The 18,858-nt window shown below is 43.1% G+C and overlaps 1 protein-coding gene across 7 annotated transcripts in view; it reads left to right on the top strand.

Moving 5' to 3' along the window:
• Positions 1–18,858, top strand: part of COP1 (COP1 E3 ubiquitin ligase) — a 122,203-nt gene that overhangs the window by 84,382 nt on the left and 18,963 nt on the right. For all 7 annotated transcript variants that reach the window (XM_064427719.1, XM_064427720.1, XM_064427726.1 and 4 more), the window contains exons 16-18: positions 2,154–2,271; positions 6,090–6,214; positions 7,341–7,501. In XM_064427719.1, the coding sequence (XP_064283789.1) occupies positions 2,154–2,271; positions 6,090–6,214; positions 7,341–7,501 (404 nt within the window). The remainder of the gene's footprint in view (positions 1–2,153; positions 2,272–6,089; positions 6,215–7,340; positions 7,502–18,858) is intronic.

Below are 18,858 nucleotides of genomic sequence, written 5' to 3' on the forward strand. Positions count from 1 at the left end.
CCAGGCTTTGAGCTGTTTACTGGGATGTTTGGAAGGTGAATGCAACTTCGTGGTTCTCTTCTGCAAATAGACTTGTCTGCCCTGCTACAGCTCTCTCCTCTCTGCATTGCTCCAGCTGCTCACATGTAGATATCCTTTCCCTGCCATTTTCTTGAAGGATAAAATCTGGTGCTCTAAAAGGTGCCCTAATGATGGGTCAGTGTTGAAACTGTAAGCAAAAATAGACTTGAAAGGCTTATCCACTAACTGGTTCCTAATGGAAAGCCCTGCTAGAATCATTCTGCTCATTAAAATAACAATTACCAGTTAACTGTTTCACAGTTCCCACAGGTCTGCTGGATAGATGAAAAACTGTGGAGTTTCTTGGCTCCAGCTTTCAGGGAAGTAGGAGAGACCAAGATGCCCAGATCTTGTTAGAGTGTTAATGCTTAATTAAAATCCCTTAGAAAATTAACCCATTGTGCAATAAGCCTGTTGCAACATCGTGTTGCTCTACAGCTAATTAAAATACCCAAATGGTAGGAGCACACTGGGATTTTAGTTGTTTGAAGGTTTAGTATTTCAGAGGTGAAAGAGGAGCTGTGTGAAAGAGTGCTTGGGGCACAGCAACAGCATCTTCAGTGTTGATAGTAAGGGGTGCAATAGCTGCTGGGTTTCAACATAAAGAGTAATTTGTCCATCTAAGTGGTGGAGAAAACTTGGTGTGGCTGCTTGGAGCATCTGCTTTTACACCTTGAGGAGGAAGAGAGAGAGAGAGAGACAGAAATCCTTACCCAGAGAGGCCTCTGAGCTGCTTATCTGCAAAGAGTAAAGTGCTGGCAGCAGTGAGATGGGAAGGTGATTTGCCTGCCCACCTTATTTTATTGAAGGTGTTTCTGACACAGAGCCCACCCTGTCCTGCCATGGCCACTAATTAGCCCCTAATCTGGGGGAGGAGCTCCCCTTGCTACTCTGGTGGTTGCAGTACCTTGGTTGCAGTACCTTGGTAAACCTGGCTATCTCTCAAACCACATGGAATTTTGAGACAGCAGGTCTCCCAGTTGTGCAGAGGACAACACCCAGCTTTGAAATGCTGTGCAAACACAAAAATAGCTGTAGCTATTGGCTTTTACATTCATTTTATGTAATCTTTGTGATAAGCTTCCACCAGTGGGACGTTATTTCAGTGGGAGGAGGGTCAGAGCAGATTTCAGCTGATGTCTGGCTATCACAGGTTGCTCAGTGAGAGAGATGTCCAGCTTGGTTTCCATGTGTGTGGCCTTCCCTGGCCTTGCCTCCCTGTGCTTCCAGAATAGCAAGGGGTAATTAAAAGAAATTCAACGATAAAGGCTGAAATTTGGGAAGGAAGAAGCTTATTAACCTTGTTGAGCTGGAAGAGCACTGTGAGGGTGTTGGGGGCTTGGGTCTCATGAGGTTTTCTCTTCTTGTTTTTCTGGTTTCTTGGGAATTGACATTTGGCTGTGTAGAAAAGCAAACGTATCACTAATTCTGCTGTGATCCCTCTCATATGGTTGTGGCACTGGGGCACATCTGTGAATTAAATCTTAAAATGAACTGGAATTTAGTCTGTTCCCTCATTAGCAGAAATGCTAATTCTTTCTTGATTGGTAATAAAGTCAGAGGAGAGAAGCAAAAAACAAAGGTAGGAAGGTTATCCATCCAGAAGCAAGCATGACAAATTTAATCCTGTTTTTCCACAATCCAGTTTAAGTAGCAGACTGAGTTTTTACCCTTGAGTTCTTCAACAGTTTTCCAAGAGAGGACAGCTTGAGGAAGGAAAAGAAGGAGGCTGGGAATTGGAAATGGCATTTGGAGTGTCTGGGCAGGGAGCTGAGAAGGCAGCAGAAGAGGTGTGGGTCCTTTTAGCTGCTGCCTTGAACAGGGTCATGGGGTTTGCAGGAGGACTCATGTACAGGCACACACATGTGAATGTACCTTTTTTCCTTCCTGACCCTTTGAAAGGGAGCATGGACCCTTGTAGAATGAATTTTGGGGCTGTTTTAGGAACCCTCTTTTGCTGTAGCACAGACTGTTTATCCTAGCCGGGGCTTGAAGTGAGATGTGAAAACTGCAGGCAGGATTTTTGTTGCGATCATTACAGGTGCTGTGCGTCCTTCCCAAGTGATTAAATTCCTTTTCTCCCTCGTGTGCAGATCACTGTGTTCACTACTACGACCTCCGCAACACTAAGCAGCCCATCATGGTGTTCAAAGGGCACCGCAAGGCAGTCTCCTATGCAAAATTCGTCAGCGGGGAAGAAATCGTCTCTGCGTAAGTGTTCCCTTTTATGTAGGCTAAAAACTCTGCAGCCCTCACTCCTCTGTGCTCCTTCAGGGCTGCTGAGCAAGTTCACCTGTGTGGGTGGCTGCTCTCACAGGCTGCTGTGCTTTTGGGAGGCAGATTGTTGCTTTTCTCTGAGTCAAAAATAGAAATTCGTTCGTGGTGTCACTTGGCTGTGCTCTGTCTTGTGGAGCTAAAATGCTTAAGAGGAATATGAAGATAACTAGATGTGGCTCCTGTGCTCAAGTGCTTACTTTGGGAAGCTGCAGGTGGACTTTGCTTTCCCTGTGTGCACTGAGGATGCTCCTGGCCAGAGCTCTTTGATGGAGAAAGCTGCTGGCAGAGCCCTGGGGATAAAAATCTGCAGTAGAACACAACAGATGAGTGACAGAAGAGATCAAATAGTGCTGCTATGTATATGGTCTGAAGAGGAGGTTTAGCCACAGCCTGAAAGCAGCTCAAGTAGGACTGACTGTTTGATCTGTTCTCTGGTAATTTATTATCTGCTCTGTGAAGGCCCTTTTTGGGCTTATATTTGGGTAAAAAAGGGGACAAAGAGAAGCTGTGTTTCATGACTCTAATAGCATGCAGCTTTTCAGCCAGGGCAGACCATAAGATCTGCTGTGGAGGCCCTGAGGAGCAATATTCTCCATCTTCTGTTCAGTTACATGGCCTGATGTGTCTGCCCAAAGCCAGATGTGGCTGCCTCTCTTCTGGATAGGTTTTCAGTCACATGGGAGTGAATGTCAGATCACCTAGGGAAAATTGGCAGTGGCTGGCTACAAGCCTCTTCAGTGAACCAGAGGTGAACCCCTCTTTCCTAATGGGGAGGGTGAGGGGCTGCAGGGGAATTTTGGATCCAAGCACATTTGTGTGTAACACCTGAGGGCAGCAGGGATGGATCACAGGGGCAGAGCCAGTGGTTATCCAGCTTGGTTCTGTCCATGTTTTTACACAGTGAAACACAGCATTTTAAGGTATTTTCAGGCTGCAAGGGGAATTACTGTGAGCTGAGCTGCATGATGGAGGATTCCCTGGTGGCTTCTGGTACTGTTTATATTTAATCAGCTTCTCTCTTCTTACTTCTATTAACATTATAACTCTATAAGGCTGCAAATTCATATCTGGAACACAGAGAAAATTAAATTTAATGCTTTGAACCAAATCTCTGTTAGAGAAAGTGTTTAATAGAAACAGGAACAGACTGGGAATGTTTTGCAGCCATAATCAAGTGGAGCATCATTTATGGGATGTTTTAGGACAGAATGGCCCTGTTCTGCTTGGGCCAGCTTTCTGAGAAAGCCTCTCCCAAAGTTCTGAGAGGAGTTATTGATAGAGCTGTTAGAGCTGTCAGACTTGGACAGGCAGCAGCAGGGTGAGGGGACTGACTGAAGGGTCCACCTACCTTCTGGTGTGTGAACAGGGAGAAATGTCAGAGCAGATTATTTTTCCTGCCTTTCCTCTTGCAAACTGAGTAGAGGCAACAGCAGTGTAGTGATTCTCAAAAATCAAGCACTGATTTAAGAAAAAATTATATGTATATTCAGATTCTCTAAATTTCTAGCTAAAGCTGTTTTATGGATTGCATTGATTTTCTTTGCCTTGTAGAGATAGGTTTTGACCTCAGGGGTGTTCAGAACTGCCTGGTATTTAGCACAACACATTGATTACAGTGCTGATTTACAGAGAGACAGATTTAACAGAGCAGCCCATCCAAGATGTTTTTTGGAGAGGATATGAAACCAGAAGAGCAGTGTAACACCACCAGGATCAATGGCCTTTGTCTCTCCTTGCAGTTCAAGGGTGAATTACTTTCTTCTTTCATGGCATGCTTATCCTAAGCAATGTAAACATGTCTAGAGCTTGATGGGAATTCATAAGCAGTAAAAAATTTATATTAGTAATAGACTTCAGTGTTTTTATTTCGATGAAGACACCTAGTAGGTATGCCAGTGAAATACAGAGGTTAAGTGCCTGTGTATCTGATGTCTTCTTGATGGGAAGCCAAGAGCAGCAGCTGTCATAGGAATCTGACAGCTTGTGGACCAGGGATTAGTCTTTTGCTGTTTTTTTCCTGTCTGCAGAAAAGTTTAGTGTCCAGGCAACTCTGAAGCTTTTAAAAGCAGCATTTTAAAACTATACCTGTTCTTAATAGCACAGAAAGCACCTGCATGTACTTGTGGGCCAAAAAAAAAAAGCAGGAGTATACCCCATTTTACCTTCTGTGAGCTGTTCCTCTGAATGAGGACAAGAGAAGGGAGAATGAGCAGCAGGATAGGGCAGGGACAGATGTGGAACAAGCACCAGGCAGAGAAGCTGAATGCTCTGTTTTGGGCCTCCCATCTCAACCTGGGGTTAGGAAGGCACTCCTGCTTAAGTCACAGTGTTGCAGATAAAATTCATATGTTCTTTGTGATCTGACCTCATACTAACTAATAATACTGCCTAACAAATCTTGCTGCAGCTCCCTTATCTCTCCTTTGTCATTCCAGCTGTCATTGAGGACTGAGATAAGCTTTTTTGCAGGATAGCACAAGGTACATCTCTCCTCCTTTGTGCTATATTTTTAGGTAAATGGGACGCTGGTGCAGAGCTCATGTCTTACGTCATTGGTAATTTTTGATGGATGTTGTGTGATTTGAGTTTTTTCCTTTCAGCTCCAAATATTCAGGGAGCAGCAAGGTTGGTGCCATGACCTGTGTGAGGGAGCATGGCTTGCTTCCCCTCCCTCCTACCCTGGAGGCTGACAGCTCCTGCTCCCAATCTCTTTCAGATTTGGGGATCAGAACAGCACTATCCCCTTCTTTAAAATGGCTTCATGGGGCTTCAGTTCCACCATATCACCATTTGTTCCCCAACTGTGTATCTCAGTGAGTGCCAGAATACCAGAGCCATGTAAGCTGTGACTGCTAGGAAATAATGCCTGTGAAGTGAGAGATTATCTTCATGTCTCTTCAGCCTTGGGGGAAGAAATTAATCCTATATCTCCTGGAAATGTGGGATCTTCCTATTTGAGATCTGCCAGGCAGCAGATTAATAACCCCAAAGGCAAAATGTTTTCTCTCAGTAAACAGAAAAACATTTTGAAGGCAGGTATATTTGCATTTTGGTGAACCATGGGAAACAACAATTGTGATTTAATCCAAACATATTTTGTATATTTTGAATAGTAATAGTTAACGTTCCCTGGCAAGGTGAAAAAGGTAGAAGCTTGAGTTGTGTATCCATGCAATCTTGATTACACATGAGAAAAACAGGTTTAATTTTAACAGCAACTCTGAGCCCCATTAGGTTTTTCTGTGCTGCTGCTTGGTATTGGGCAGGAGGAGGGGAATGTGCTTCAGGGCACTGGGGAGCGAGGAGACTGCTTCCTACCCAAGCCCTGGAAAGACATGAATGAGAGTTGCAGCTGGCACAGAGAAGGGAACAGATTTTATCCATGCTGTAAAGGTTTAAAATATAAATAACTTTGGTGTGTCTTGGATCTGTGAGGATCTGGAGGAGGCAGCGATAGCCCAGAGGCCATGCAGTTCAGTGGAGGGCTCTGCAATTGATAGGAGAAAGGAAGAGTAATACTTCAGGGAAGTTTTTATTCAAACGTGTAATGTGTTTTGACAGGCTTTTAAAATAAGGTGATATCTTTCTGAGCTCAAGCTGAGCTGCATGTGATTGAAAGTGGGATAAATCTCCTGTTGTGCACTAAGGCTTCCTACATTTACATTGCCACTGGAGCGCTGAGGAGCAGGGTGGCCAGGGAGGAAGGAGTTCCTGCCATATGGCACCAGGGTAAATTTAAGTATTGTTTTCAGGTCAACAGACAGTCAGCTGAAGCTGTGGAACGTAGGGAAGCCTCACTGCCTGCGCTCCTTCAAGGGTCACATCAACGAGAAGAACTTTGTGGGGCTGGCATCCAATGGAGACTACATAGCCTGTGGTGAGTAGAGCAGCCACTCTGATGTGCTAGCAGGGTTCCCAGAGCTGGGGCCTCACCAGCAGCAAAGCACACCACCACTTGTGCTATTTAGCTGGATGTGCTTTTTAATAGAAAATTTTTGTGAATTTCCACACTCCTTCCCCTCCCAGAGAATGGCATTGGCAGTCCTGACCTAAGGGGGTCTGTAGACGGTTTTCTTCTGCTGCAGATGAGTTGTTTGTGCATGATGATTCAGGCTTGCTGTCATCAAAATCAACTACTGATGTCATTGCTGCTGATATAATTTATGTATTTCAAGATCAACAATTGGCACATCTTTATGCACCACCAGTAGCCTGGGCCACGTGAGGCTCCAGCAGTTGTCACTCAGTATGCATTCAGAATAGTGCCCACATTGCAAACAGCTCCTTAGAAGACTGAATCATTAGTTACTCCTTTGGCTCTTCTGTCCTTTCACTGCTTAAGCCAGGCTGTCAGAGCTCTGTAAATCCACAGCTCTTGCTGGGAAGGCAGTGACAGGCTGATAGCTGTGGGATGAGCAGGACAGCTGTGCCAGCACTGAAGGGAGGACCTCAGCTTGTGTGTTCCCTGATTGCTGTGCAGCTTGCAAGGCAGAAATTGGGATGGATTTCTAAATAAAGCCTGCACAGTCTAGTCTCCCTTGCTTAAGCCTCCACAGACCAAGTTGTCATACTTGATTATGGCAGGCAAAACTTTGATAGTGCTACCTGCCTTTGAGCTGTGGCTCTGAGCAGGCTGGATGTAGCAGTAATTCATGTGGTAGTGCAGATTCTCTGCCCAAAATGCTTTGCCTTGAGGAGTTTGTGGAGGGTTCTTGGAATCCTGTATGTTTTGCAGGTGTGCTGCACGCTGCAGTTGTCTTGTAATAAAACCATGTCCTGTTATTAAGTGTAATGGAGCACTTCCAGCTGCCAGGGCACCATGACCACAATGGTAACTACAAGGAAATGTCTAGGCTTGTTTTAAGCAATGAAAGAGCTAAGAACCTTTATTTCTGCCTATTTTAAGCAATGAAAGAGCTAAGAACCTCTTAAGAGCTAAGAACCCTTATTTCTGTTTGTCTTTACAGAACCTGATCTTGTATACTTGTCTTTTTTATTTCTAGGAAGTGAAAATAATTCCCTTTACTTATACTATAAGGGCCTCTCAAAGACACTGCTGACGTTCAAGTTTGATACAGTCAAAAGTGTCCTGGACAAGGACCGGAAAGAAGATGACACAAATGAGTTTGTGAGCGCAGTGTGCTGGAGGGCACTGCCAGATGGGGTAAGCTTTCTGCTTGGGTGCAGAAGGAATGCCTCCTGCTTTCCCACAAAATAGCCTTGCTGAGGGTTTGACTGTGCTTGGTATATTCCTGTTCCTGAGAAAAGGACACTTGCAGGTCGTTGTGAGAACCCTGATGGTTTGCAGGGTAACTGAAATGCTGGGGGAGAAGAGACTGCTGTGTTCCTAACTCTTCCACCTGGGTGTTTGAATTCCTCTGTACGGTATCTGAAATCCCCAAAGCAGCATTGTATTTCTGGCACTTGATAGTTTTTGTGGGTGCATTAGTGGGGTTTTTGTTGCAGATACTCGTGAAGCCTTGTCTCAGTGTTCCTGTGGCTGTCTGGGTTTGCTCATTGGAACACAGCCTTTGTGTCTAGATGAGCAGATATGTAAAGGCTGCAGTCACTTCAGTGACTGTTCCAGTGGCACTGAATTCACATCCCTAGCCTGTGTACTAATGCAGCAGCAGACCTGATGCAGCTTTTGTGAGCGTGGCCTTTCAGAATGGGGCTGCTCTGGAGAACAAAATGCTGCTTTTGAATTCAGGGTGCTCTTGAATAACCTGCATTAGAAATACGGAGCAAGTAACTCTTGTATGTACAAGGTTTGCAGATCAGATACTTGACGAGGCCTTTTGGGAGGGGGCAAAAAGGAGTTGATCTTAAATGTAGTCTTCCAAGTAGACAAAGTGAATTGTTGCATAGTTGCTGTCCTGAGATGTCCAATTCACAAAGACAATGTCTACCAATCTGCTTTCTGCATGTGTAGACACTACCCCAACAGCTGTGATTCAGTTGTCACTGAGCTAAACTCACTTCAGATGGACACTTCTGAGTCAAAACCAAAATAAATCCACGTCTGGAACTGCCTTTTGTGTTTAAAAGTAAGAAGTGGGCTGCTGTGTTTGAGCAGGGGACATTAGAGTCAGGGATGTAGGATCACCAGCTTCTTTCTGGCTGGGGATTTAGTAGGGCTTGGTATACAGATCTCAGCTGCAGAGTGGCTGTTTTAAGTTTGGTAATTTGTCTTTCTGCTCGATAAAAACATGCTGTGGGAACCTGTGTGTCCAGAAATGCCCTTCCTTGAGCTGTCTTCACTTCAGTGCTTGGATTGTCTTGCCCACCACTCTTCTGGGCATCTCTTCTACAGGCAACAGCAGAGATGTCTCACCCCTGGAGTTATGTCTGTTGCTGTCCACTCCTCAGCAGTCTTTTCTCTGATAAATGTGCTCTGATAGACCTTCTGCTTAAGTGGCTGAAAAACTTCTAAGCTGTCACAAAGGGCTGTGAAACAATTCTTCATAATCAGGATGAAAAATACTATACAAAAATGTAATAGTTAAATCAGGCCCGTCAAGATCACACCAAATAATGTTCAGGCTTCACTCCATTAAGCAGCATTCAGAATCCATTGCTGTTCTGGTCTTTTTTTTTCTCTAGCATTTGTCTGCTTTTCCCTGGGCTGCTTCTAAATGAGCCTGTTTCTCCTGTGGCAGCCACACTACCTGGCTCTAGCTTGTAAAGAGAGCAGCAAAAAGCTGCCTGCAGGTGGATTTTGCCTCTGCCTGTGGTACATACCAAGCAAGCTGCCTTGCTTGCTTCTGCCAAGAGGCCTCAGTGTTTATTTGCACCATATCTTTTCACTGATCCAGCTGCACATTTCTCTTCTACTGGTTCAGCAGTCCTCTCTGACCTAATTGAGACTTTGCTCATGTTCTTAGGAAATTAAATTACTGCACAGCCAAAGTTCAGTTATGTCCACAAAGTCTTACTCAAATGATGAAACTCCTATTCTTCATTTTGATAATGTTTCTTCAGTTTGCCGTGATATTTTTTTTTTTCAAATGAGGTTTGCATATACAGGCTTCCCTAAAAGCTGACATTTTTTCTGATACTGGGCTGAACCAGAGAAGGTGTGCCTCAAAGTGCTGTCAGCATCTGCAGGATTTGGGGAACCCACAGCCTATTTCCAGCTTAATTATAATTTTAATCCTGAGTGAGTCACTCTACCTTAGTTTCCTAATTATAAGAATTACCACACACACCTCTCTCTGCTGGCTGTGATCCCACCTGCTCTGCTGCAGGGCTGTGAGTGTGGAAGCAGCTCCAGACCAGCAGCCATGCAGAGCCCCAGCACAGGCTGGGAAGGCTGCCCCAGCTCCACAGGCAGCACAGTGAGCAGGTTTTACAGTGCTGTGGGCACGCTCTTCTCCATTTCTTGCTGGGCTGGTTCAAAGCATCTTGCTCATCTCCATGCTGTGGTCACTGGGCAGCATCTTCAGTTTGTTCCTGAGGGGTGGGAGATGCCAGCACAGCCTTTCTCCAGGCTCCCCAGTGGAACAGACTCTTAGTTTTCCTACAGTGTTGCTGTCAAGGATTGTTCTTTAATTAACCTTTTGAGATGAGATGAGTAAGTTTCAGATCTGTCAGTTATCTTGGGAAGCATGAGTACATGTACTCCTTCACTTCATGCACTTAAGTGCAAAATCTCAGATCCTAATTAAAACTTAACTAAAACTTTCAGATTAAATGTCATTGATTCTTTCTTAAATCTATTTTTATGCAATTCGGGCTTTTACTTCCTCCTGAGACTAAGTCAAGCTGTGCTAGCGGCCCTTGCCAGAACCCATCCTTTTATTCTTTTCTCTTCTGCATTGCTTTTTCTTTACTCACAAAGATGCAGAGGCCTTTTTTATTGGAGCTGTCACCTTTCTGACTCAAAGGTCCAGCAGCACCTTCTTTTCACCTGTATCAAAGCCATAACGAGGAAGAGAAATTATTCTCCCTAAGTGCTTATTAGCATTTTGCACCAGGTTTACTCATGTCTCAATTTATAAAAAGGTTTAGAAACAAACACTAGCTTGTAGGCTACTTATTCTGTCAGACTCTTTGGAAAAAAACAGGCAAATGAAAAGCAAATGAAGCAATGACTATGAAGCAAACCTGATTCTTGCAGCACTGTGTTTTGGACAAAGGTAAGTAGGCTGTTAGATATTTTTTTTAATAGCACTTATTGTTTGTGGGAAAAAAACATTTCTCCCTTCTTGTTTTATGCTAAAAGTTGATCAATATTTAAAAGGAAGAGAAAGCCAAAAGAATCCTGAAGCTGCGTGACTTGATAAACATGATTTAGACATGGAAATGCTTTTCAGAACATTCCCTGGACTAAATCCTTTAATTTCCCAAGTCAAGAATTTTATAATATACCCATGCTGTCCATTTTAACCAGCTTCATTTGAATCAAGAATCTGGTCTGGAGATTGAAAACAACAGTCTTCTATTTTAGTAACATGTAAACAGGATGCTCTTGAATGCAGGGACACTCTTGCATAGGGAAAGGAAATTACAGTAGTGGTAGTAGCTCATGCATTTAAGGGGATAGAGATGTCATCTGTCTTAGAAGGGTCGCTGCAGTTACATCTGGGTATGTGGATCATAGCTGGAGGAGACTGGTGTGTCCCTTCTGTGTCCTACAGGATGTTTTCCCCTTCCCTAAAGGGGACACCTGTTGTGTGGTCCCTCTTGCAGGGTTTATGTGCCTCAAACATGCTGTGTTAAATGATTGCACCTAAAGTAGCCCTTTTTCCAGGCATGGTTAGTGTTTCTCAGAAAGCAGCTGTTGAAAGAGAAACCAAGGCTGAACCTGCTCCCAGGACAGCAGAAAGGTATTACAGCTGAACACAGAAGCAATTTGATTATGTAGATTAAGCATGGCTCAATCTATCATAATCACTGTAAAGAAGCCATTTAATTTTGTACCTGTTTGCACAAGTATTCATTACTGCTGATAAGCAGGTTACCAGGGAAGGATTTCACAAGCTGAAATGTCAGGGCTTTGATACCAGTGAGGAGATGCAGATAAGAACAGAAGAAAGCCATGCAAATTAACTTAGGTAAAGCATTATGTACATTTTTTTCTTTTGGAGGAGTAAAGAAGGGGAATTCATTGAGAAGAGTGCTGCAGTCTTTAACCAAAGATGGGTGGGTGGTGGGATATACTGGATGGGTGCAAGAGTTCTCCTGGGAGAAAGGCTGCAAGTGGTAGGAAAGCATCTCTTCCACCTGAGTAGAAACCCATGTGTGTGTTTTTTCACTTCATCACTCCTTAAAAGTAATTTAAATTTATAGGGGTCTTGAAACAGTCATCTAACCATGGGTAAGAGAAGGCAGCTCTGGAACTCCAGGCTTCAGGTTGGCTTTGGGCATTGCCTTGTGGTGGAAGTGTATTCATAATTAGCCCTGCATGTCTGAACTTCTCTTTGTTAATCTAAGAGGATGAAATATTCCCTTCAAATAGGTTTTTGGTGCACCTTTTCAGAAAATGGGCTTTTCTTCTGTTTAGTTTTCCTTTCTTCTGAGCATCCAGCTTTGTTTCTTAATGATGTCTGGCTTGGATTCTTTAAATAGAAACCTGTAATTGTAGCACTGTAAGTTAAGTCACTTAATAGAGCTGCAGTCTTGTTCACTGATGAAAAGTAGCCATCCTTTGTTTCCCAGTAGTCTTATAAATGGTACACAGTGTACACAGGAGCTAGTCAGGGGCTCTTATAATTTACAATCAGCAAATTGGCTCCCTTCACAGGAATTAATTTAGCCAATACAAATTATTTTAGGAAATGATTCATTGCCACTTTAAAGCGCTAATTAATTTGGGTGACTTATGAACATTAAAAATGAAACCTCCTCTGTCATTCCCAAGTAACTGAATGGTAATTCAGTGTCATTGTAAAGTAACTTGTATCAGCTGTAACTGTACCTCCTGTAGCTTGAAGTGCAAATTCCAAAGGGATTTTGGGGGGGAAACAAGAAGCACTTGAAACTTCATTGTCTCTCTGCTGCTGAAATTTTAAAATCTCAAAATTGGTGAGAATTTTGACTTCCAGCTTCAACTCAGTAGTGTTTTATTTTCACAGCATCCTCAACTTACCTGTTCAGGTGTCGGGAAATACCTAGCTAGAAACCAAAAGCTTAGGAGATAAAAGGCTCCCTGGAGTGATCAGACCCCAGCTGTCCCTTGCCTGCCTCTGATGCCAGCTGTGCCACAGGTCACCAAAATACTGTGGTATTTTCTGGAAGGGCATCTGCTGGTTTCTGACTCCTCCTTTCTTTCCTAGACCAGGACTGGCCTGTAGCATTTGTGTGCAGCATCTCCCAAGCTATTATCCTTGCAGGTTCCCCTTCAGTGCAGTCCTACACCACCACTTCATGCTGGAAACACAGAGGTCCTCATCTTCGTTCTTGTGCTTGAAATGCACAGCAGTTTATGGAAGGCTGAGAAGGATCAGCTTCTTAAAAAAGCAAGATGTGGCTTTGATCAGGTTTATTCTAGTGGGTTTTTTCTCCCCCACCTGAAAATCTTCAAAGGTCTCTCTGCCTCCTTGGAAAGCTGTCTAATCCCCATAGCCTGCATGCTGCAGTGCTCACAGCTGTCTGCGATAGCTTCCCATTTCTCTTGACGTGCCCTCTGCTCTCTGGTCATTGGTAATGCTTTAAACACAGAGTTTTCTTTGACTTTTATTTTGCTCTTTTCTTAGGTAGTAAATGTATTTGATTTCCCTTCCACCCTACCTTTTTCATGTCTACTGCTCCCTTACTCATTTGAAAATCTAAAATTTTATCTAAAAACAAATGGGACCCAGAACATCAGAAGATGTGTCATGCTTGATTTTTTCCCCCCTCAGATTTTAGCATATTAGTTATGTGTACCAACACATACTGTATAATATTGGTTTATGTGCTGCTTGAAAACTGTTTTCTTATGCAGAATAATTTCTACTTGCAGATAAAAGATGTCACAAGCTATGTATGATCCTTTGCTCTGAACATGCTCATATCCTTTCATATCCATATCTTTTCACATCCTCTGGTTTGGGCTGTATTTTTCCTGTAGCTAAGGAGAATTAATGAGAAAATACTCAGGTGACTGACCATATTTTATTCCCTGTCAAAAATCTGTATGTGTCAAAAACTTGTGTGGAGAAATTTGCAGGTGGGGGGGAAAAAATCATATTCTATTAATATCAGTTCATGCATTGTATTGGCATCTCAGTCTGTTGACACTTCAGTCCATGTGAAAAACCATCTTGATAATGTGATTATGCAAATGACCAGATTCATGAGGAAGTGTTTAATTTTGAGTGTTCTGTAGAAAAAGAAAAGTACTGGTGAATGTTCTTTCCTTAGTGTCTTCTCCCTGGTAGCAGGATACCCTCTGAGCTTCCTCCCAGTGAGGACATGACTGCAGTGAAGGGAGCCAGGAGATTCCCTGAAAACCCAGCCTCTGTCCATGTGCTCCTCCTGCCTAATGTTTTGGGGGCCAAAAAAGTGTATTGCACCATTTCTGTTGCAGTTTCAGGCTCAAGGTGGCACACCAGCAGGTGGCTGGTGTGTCAGGAGCTGTGCCAGCTCTTCCTTTCCTAGGTGCAGAGCAGCTGCCCGTGCCACTGCTGAGGACACACGGGCTGAGTCTGGCACTTCTGTTCATCTCTCAAGTTCAGGTCCCCTGTGGTACTGCAGCACTCTGATATCATTGTAGCTTCTATTTTAAGAATAGCTTCTTCAAGTAATGTAGGTGGCTCAGGTTTTTCTTCTTTGTTGGTTTTAACTTTACATTTGCAAACTCAGTTCCTCTCCTTCTGCAAGGTGAGGCTTTTTTTTTCCTTGCATAATCACAGAAAATTGCCAGAGGGTCAGTGTTGTCTTGAATTGAAGGCAGATGAAAGTCCTTATTTCCTGAATGAAGACAGTATTTACTCTTTCAGACTTTTACAGATGATATTTGCTCACCAGTGCATCTCTTCTAATGCCAAGAGTAGAATGCATGCCATAGATAGATCTGAGGTCCTTCTTATTGGGGTCATCTTTCCTAGACTGAGTGAATGACATAGTGGCCAACATAACTGAGTGCTGTTGACATTACCATTCCAGTAGCTGATCCCAGTGGTACAGCTGTAGAAAAAATGGATTGCAGATCATTGCTGGTACAAGCAGAGGTGTGAGCAGGCTCTTGCTGTTTCAAGCTTTAAAAAACAAGAGCATCCCAATGCAATTGCAAATCATATTGCTGTGTTACACACGGTGAGCTGGGGATGCAAAGAAGTCTCTCTGTAGCTGTTGTTAAACTTGTAAGTGGATGTTTTTCTCCTATGGGCATTTAGCTGCTTTAGTAACTATCAATTCTTTATTCAAGTATCAGTTTTATAACAGATGAACCAAAGTCAAGAATTCATATGGAACCTAGACTTCATTCCCAACTCCATCCTCAGCTTGCCACTGAACTATAATGTTGCAAGGTGCAGCAGTAGGTATCATGTGGCACTTACATAAGCTATGTCCCAAACAGCACAACTTCAAAGAGAATTATTTGTGTTACTTATACTGGGGTGGAGAGAAAAAAAAGTGCAGGTTCATATTCAGGGAGCACTTACTTTTAGAATTAAATTATTGTACAGCTCTGTTCCCTTTCCACCCAATCTCAGCAGTGCTGCTGATGGGCCCACTGATATTTACCCTGTTGGGCTCTAAAGCCACTGATTAAATAACTGATTAGGCTGGTGTAAAGTTGGGGGGGGTTTTCAAATGATGCCTGGAAAGCTATTTGTCATGAAGTGTGTACTTCTCTCTTAGCATTGTGCCTGTGTCTCAGGGCATTTCAGCTGCTGTGGGAATTAGAGGTGGCAGGAGTTCTGTCTCTGCCCTCCTGCAGCTCTTAGCCTTTGGGGAGGAACGCTCATTCCTAGTATTTTTGGGGGGGACTTATACTCACAGAATCATGGAGTGGTTTGGGTTGGAAGGCACATTTAGAGACCATCTAGTCCAACCCTCTGCAGTAAATATGTACCACTTCAATTAGGGCAGGTTGCTCAAAGTCCCATCCAACCAGGCCTCAAACACTCCCAGGGATGGGGCTTCCACCACACCTCTGGACAGTCTGTGCCAGTGCCTCACCACCCTCATTATAAAAAAACTTCTTCATTACATCTGTTCTAAACTGGCCCTCTTTCAATTTAGAACCATTTGCTCTTGTCTTGTTGCAAGACCCTACTAAGAGGTTTGTCCCCATCCTTCTTATAGGTTCCTTTTGAATACTGGAAGGCTGCAATAAAGTCTTCCTGGAGCCTTCTCTTCTCCAGGCTGAAAACCCCCACCTGTCCTCACAGGAGAAGTGTTCCACCCCTCTAATCAGCTCAGTGGGCTCCTCTGGACCCACTGTCTATAATGTATATTGTGTGTAGTCTCCTGCAGCAGAGCCCCCTGAAAGCAGTAGGTCACAGCAGGATCCTGGCAAGTTCTGTAGGTACTGAGCCAATATTGCCTGATGTCAAACTCTCACTAAAGCTGGTTTCCTCTGACTCAGAGCATCTCCTGCATGAGCAGCCTTTGCTTTACTTTCCACTGCTAGGCTCATGCTGGCTATTTTCTGTGTGAAGTGCCATCTGCTGAAGTCCCTGGCTGGCACAAAGTGCCAGTGAGATTAGGTCTGAATGCCAGGAGCTGATACCAGTCGGGCAGTATTCGATGTGCTACAGAGCAGATGAAGGGGTCATTAAAGACAGGAACTGCAGGGGTAGAGCTGTGTGTCCCAGCACTTACTGCTAAAGCAGGACCAAAGCAAGAATGAGGTAGGTTTGGCAATGCCATTGGCATTGAGCGAACCACTGCCTTTGAAGCCAGCTTCTGTGCAGATGCAGAATTGCCCCACAGGGGTGATGGTCTGCTGTCAGTGCAGCTTGAATTTGGTTTATAACTTCATTCCCTCTAACAAGCGTTGCTGCTTCAATTAAAGTCAAACCAACTTTGCAATATTGTGTTTTTCGTTTTTCTTTTCCCCATTCTTCAGTGCTAATATTGATGGCAAGTCCTGCCAGGCCACCACCATTCAGCAGTTACAATTCATGAGCTGCATCAACCTTTTGCTCTAGCACTCCTAATTAAGCAATTTTAATGACAGGATTTAATGTTTTACACAGTCTAAATGAAGTGGAAAAAATATGAACGGATTTTTTTCCTTTCCAGCACAAGATTTTGATCAGATAATTTAACCTCTGGGTGAAATGGAAGTAGGAGCATTTATGCATAGGTGGTTTTCTCTGAAAAGCTTTACTTTAGTACATCTGTGCATTAATAGTTCCTGCTTGGCTTTGGGTATCCATTCTGAAGTTTTTTGTGTGTCCTCTGCCCTTCTGTTGTCAGAAACAAAACCCCAAAGCCTTTTGATATCCACTAATTTGTGACCAGTTTAGTGCCAACTGTGTTACATGTTAATAAAGCGATAATAAAGGCTTGCAAAAAACAACTGCTCAGACTGCTTTTCCAACAGCAACACAGGTTTGTATCCTTTTAACCTGTTTAAATTTCTTCTGGTGGTGTTCTGCTCTAATTCTAGCTAATACTAGATGAGCTAAGTATGTGCATTGAGTGAAAATGGTCTCTCCTCTGAAGGCAATCTTGTGTCTGAATTGAAACTACCTGATATGTGATTAGGAGACATAATTATTTTATATAGGTTACACACAGAATTATAATAATCAGCCTTTTCTAAGGAATAGAAAGCCTGTATGACAGGAAAGTTATGTTTAGTAATGTAATGAGTGCCTTTTTTGACAGAAATGGCACTGTTAAATTTGGGGTTGTGCAGCTGATGGGCGTTCACCCTCGCACAAGGTGTTTTGAATTCTGCGAGGGAAGTGCTGCTTGAAATAATTATGTCTCTTATGGTATTGTATGTCATAATCACTTCCAAAATGCTTATCTAGTTGCTAAAGCTGGAGAGAAGTGAGCTGTTTGGTGCAGTACTGGATTTTTTAGTTTTACTTTAGTATGTCTGAAGCGAATATTAAGCAGAGAGGTGTAGCTGGGGCAGCCTGAGGAGCTGCCGATGAGGCAGAGCATTGTTCCCCAAGTACTTATAGTAATGAGAGATACTGGAGGGAAGATGAGTAATATTACATATATTGGGAAGAAAGTTTGGTTCAGATCCATTAAATAAATAAATAAAAGTTCCTTTTACCTGTAATCTGCAGGTAGCACATGAATTAACTGCAGTGGGAGCAGGAGAAGCTGTGTCCCTCCTCATGATCCATGCTGGCAGAGGCTCAGCATCACCAGCCAAGAATCCTCATGTTAATCAGGCATACATAATTCTTTCTCCCAGTTTCTAGGTTGATCAGTTGAGACCTTGCTGCCTTTTTTTCTTTCCAAGAAAGACCTTCTACACAGCAGATTGCTCTGGCTAAGTTTCTTCCAACAACCAAGTAACAGCAAGCTGCTCTGGTCTGGAGAGTATGTGCTTGGGGGATATCTTGATTTGTTAATCCTTGATTAAAATAGGTTAATAGTTCTTCTCTGCATGTCTTGCTTCACAACTTGCACATTAGCTCCAGCATTTGAAAAGATTAATTTGGTCCAGCAAGAGTAACACAAAAAGAGAGAAAATTACATGAAAGTGAAATACAAATGTCCTTATTTAATACAAAAGGATCCAGCTCGCTGTTGGCTTTCTGTTTTTCCCAGGTTCATACTTTGCTTGAAAATGCAACAGAAGAAATTTCAGTTGTTGGGAAATGAGTAAAAAAAAAAAGTGGTTGTTGGGAAATTTGAGGTAAATTTAGCAACTTTTCTTCTGCTGTTATAGCAGGCAGCAGCCAGCATTGGGAGCTTGGGCGTTTTCTTTTTTTCAAAACTTAAGAAAATATAATATTTCGCTTTCCAAAAGTAAACAAAGACTCAGTAATTTGTTTAAGAAGAATACTGCTTTGGAGATTCCTTTCAGATAACTGCTGGATGTGCTGTTACGGTGAAGGGTTGTAATTTGTCCACAGCTCTCCCAGCATATCCTGAATGTGAACTCAGACCCTCTCTGTGCCACCTTCTGCAGACACCCCTCCTCTTCCTGCCAAAATTCTTCTTGGTCTACCCTGAATAGCAGAGATGTCTGAGCATGGCAGAGGGTCAAGGACAGTCTCTTCTTAAGCCCACCAGTAAATTTTTGGATTTTGTTATTCATAGTGAATCTATGAATTATCCATTCTGGAGTGAGATGGGGTGTTAAGAAAACTTTTTCATGCAGGTTTTTGAAGTTTCTGCTGTTTTCCTTTGCAAACAGATTTGAACTAAGTTTATGATATATTTTCAGTCAGGCTGGTGCTTCTGTATTGATTTCAGGTAACACATGAATGTGAAATTTGAGCCCAGCTCATCATGTATCAAAGTTAATGAAGTAATGAATGTGACACCAAATGCCAGTGTCTCTGTCTCTCCTTGTCCCCACAAACATGTGCTGTGTATGTGGCTTTGTTCATTTTAGAGGCCATTTCATTATACAGACCTGTATCTCGTCTTGGATGGTTTAGGTAGGGC

This window comes from Passer domesticus, chromosome 7 (genome assembly GCF_036417665.1).
Source record: "Passer domesticus isolate bPasDom1 chromosome 7, bPasDom1.hap1, whole genome shotgun sequence".
Lineage (NCBI taxonomy): Eukaryota > Metazoa > Chordata > Aves > Passeriformes > Passeridae > Passer > Passer domesticus.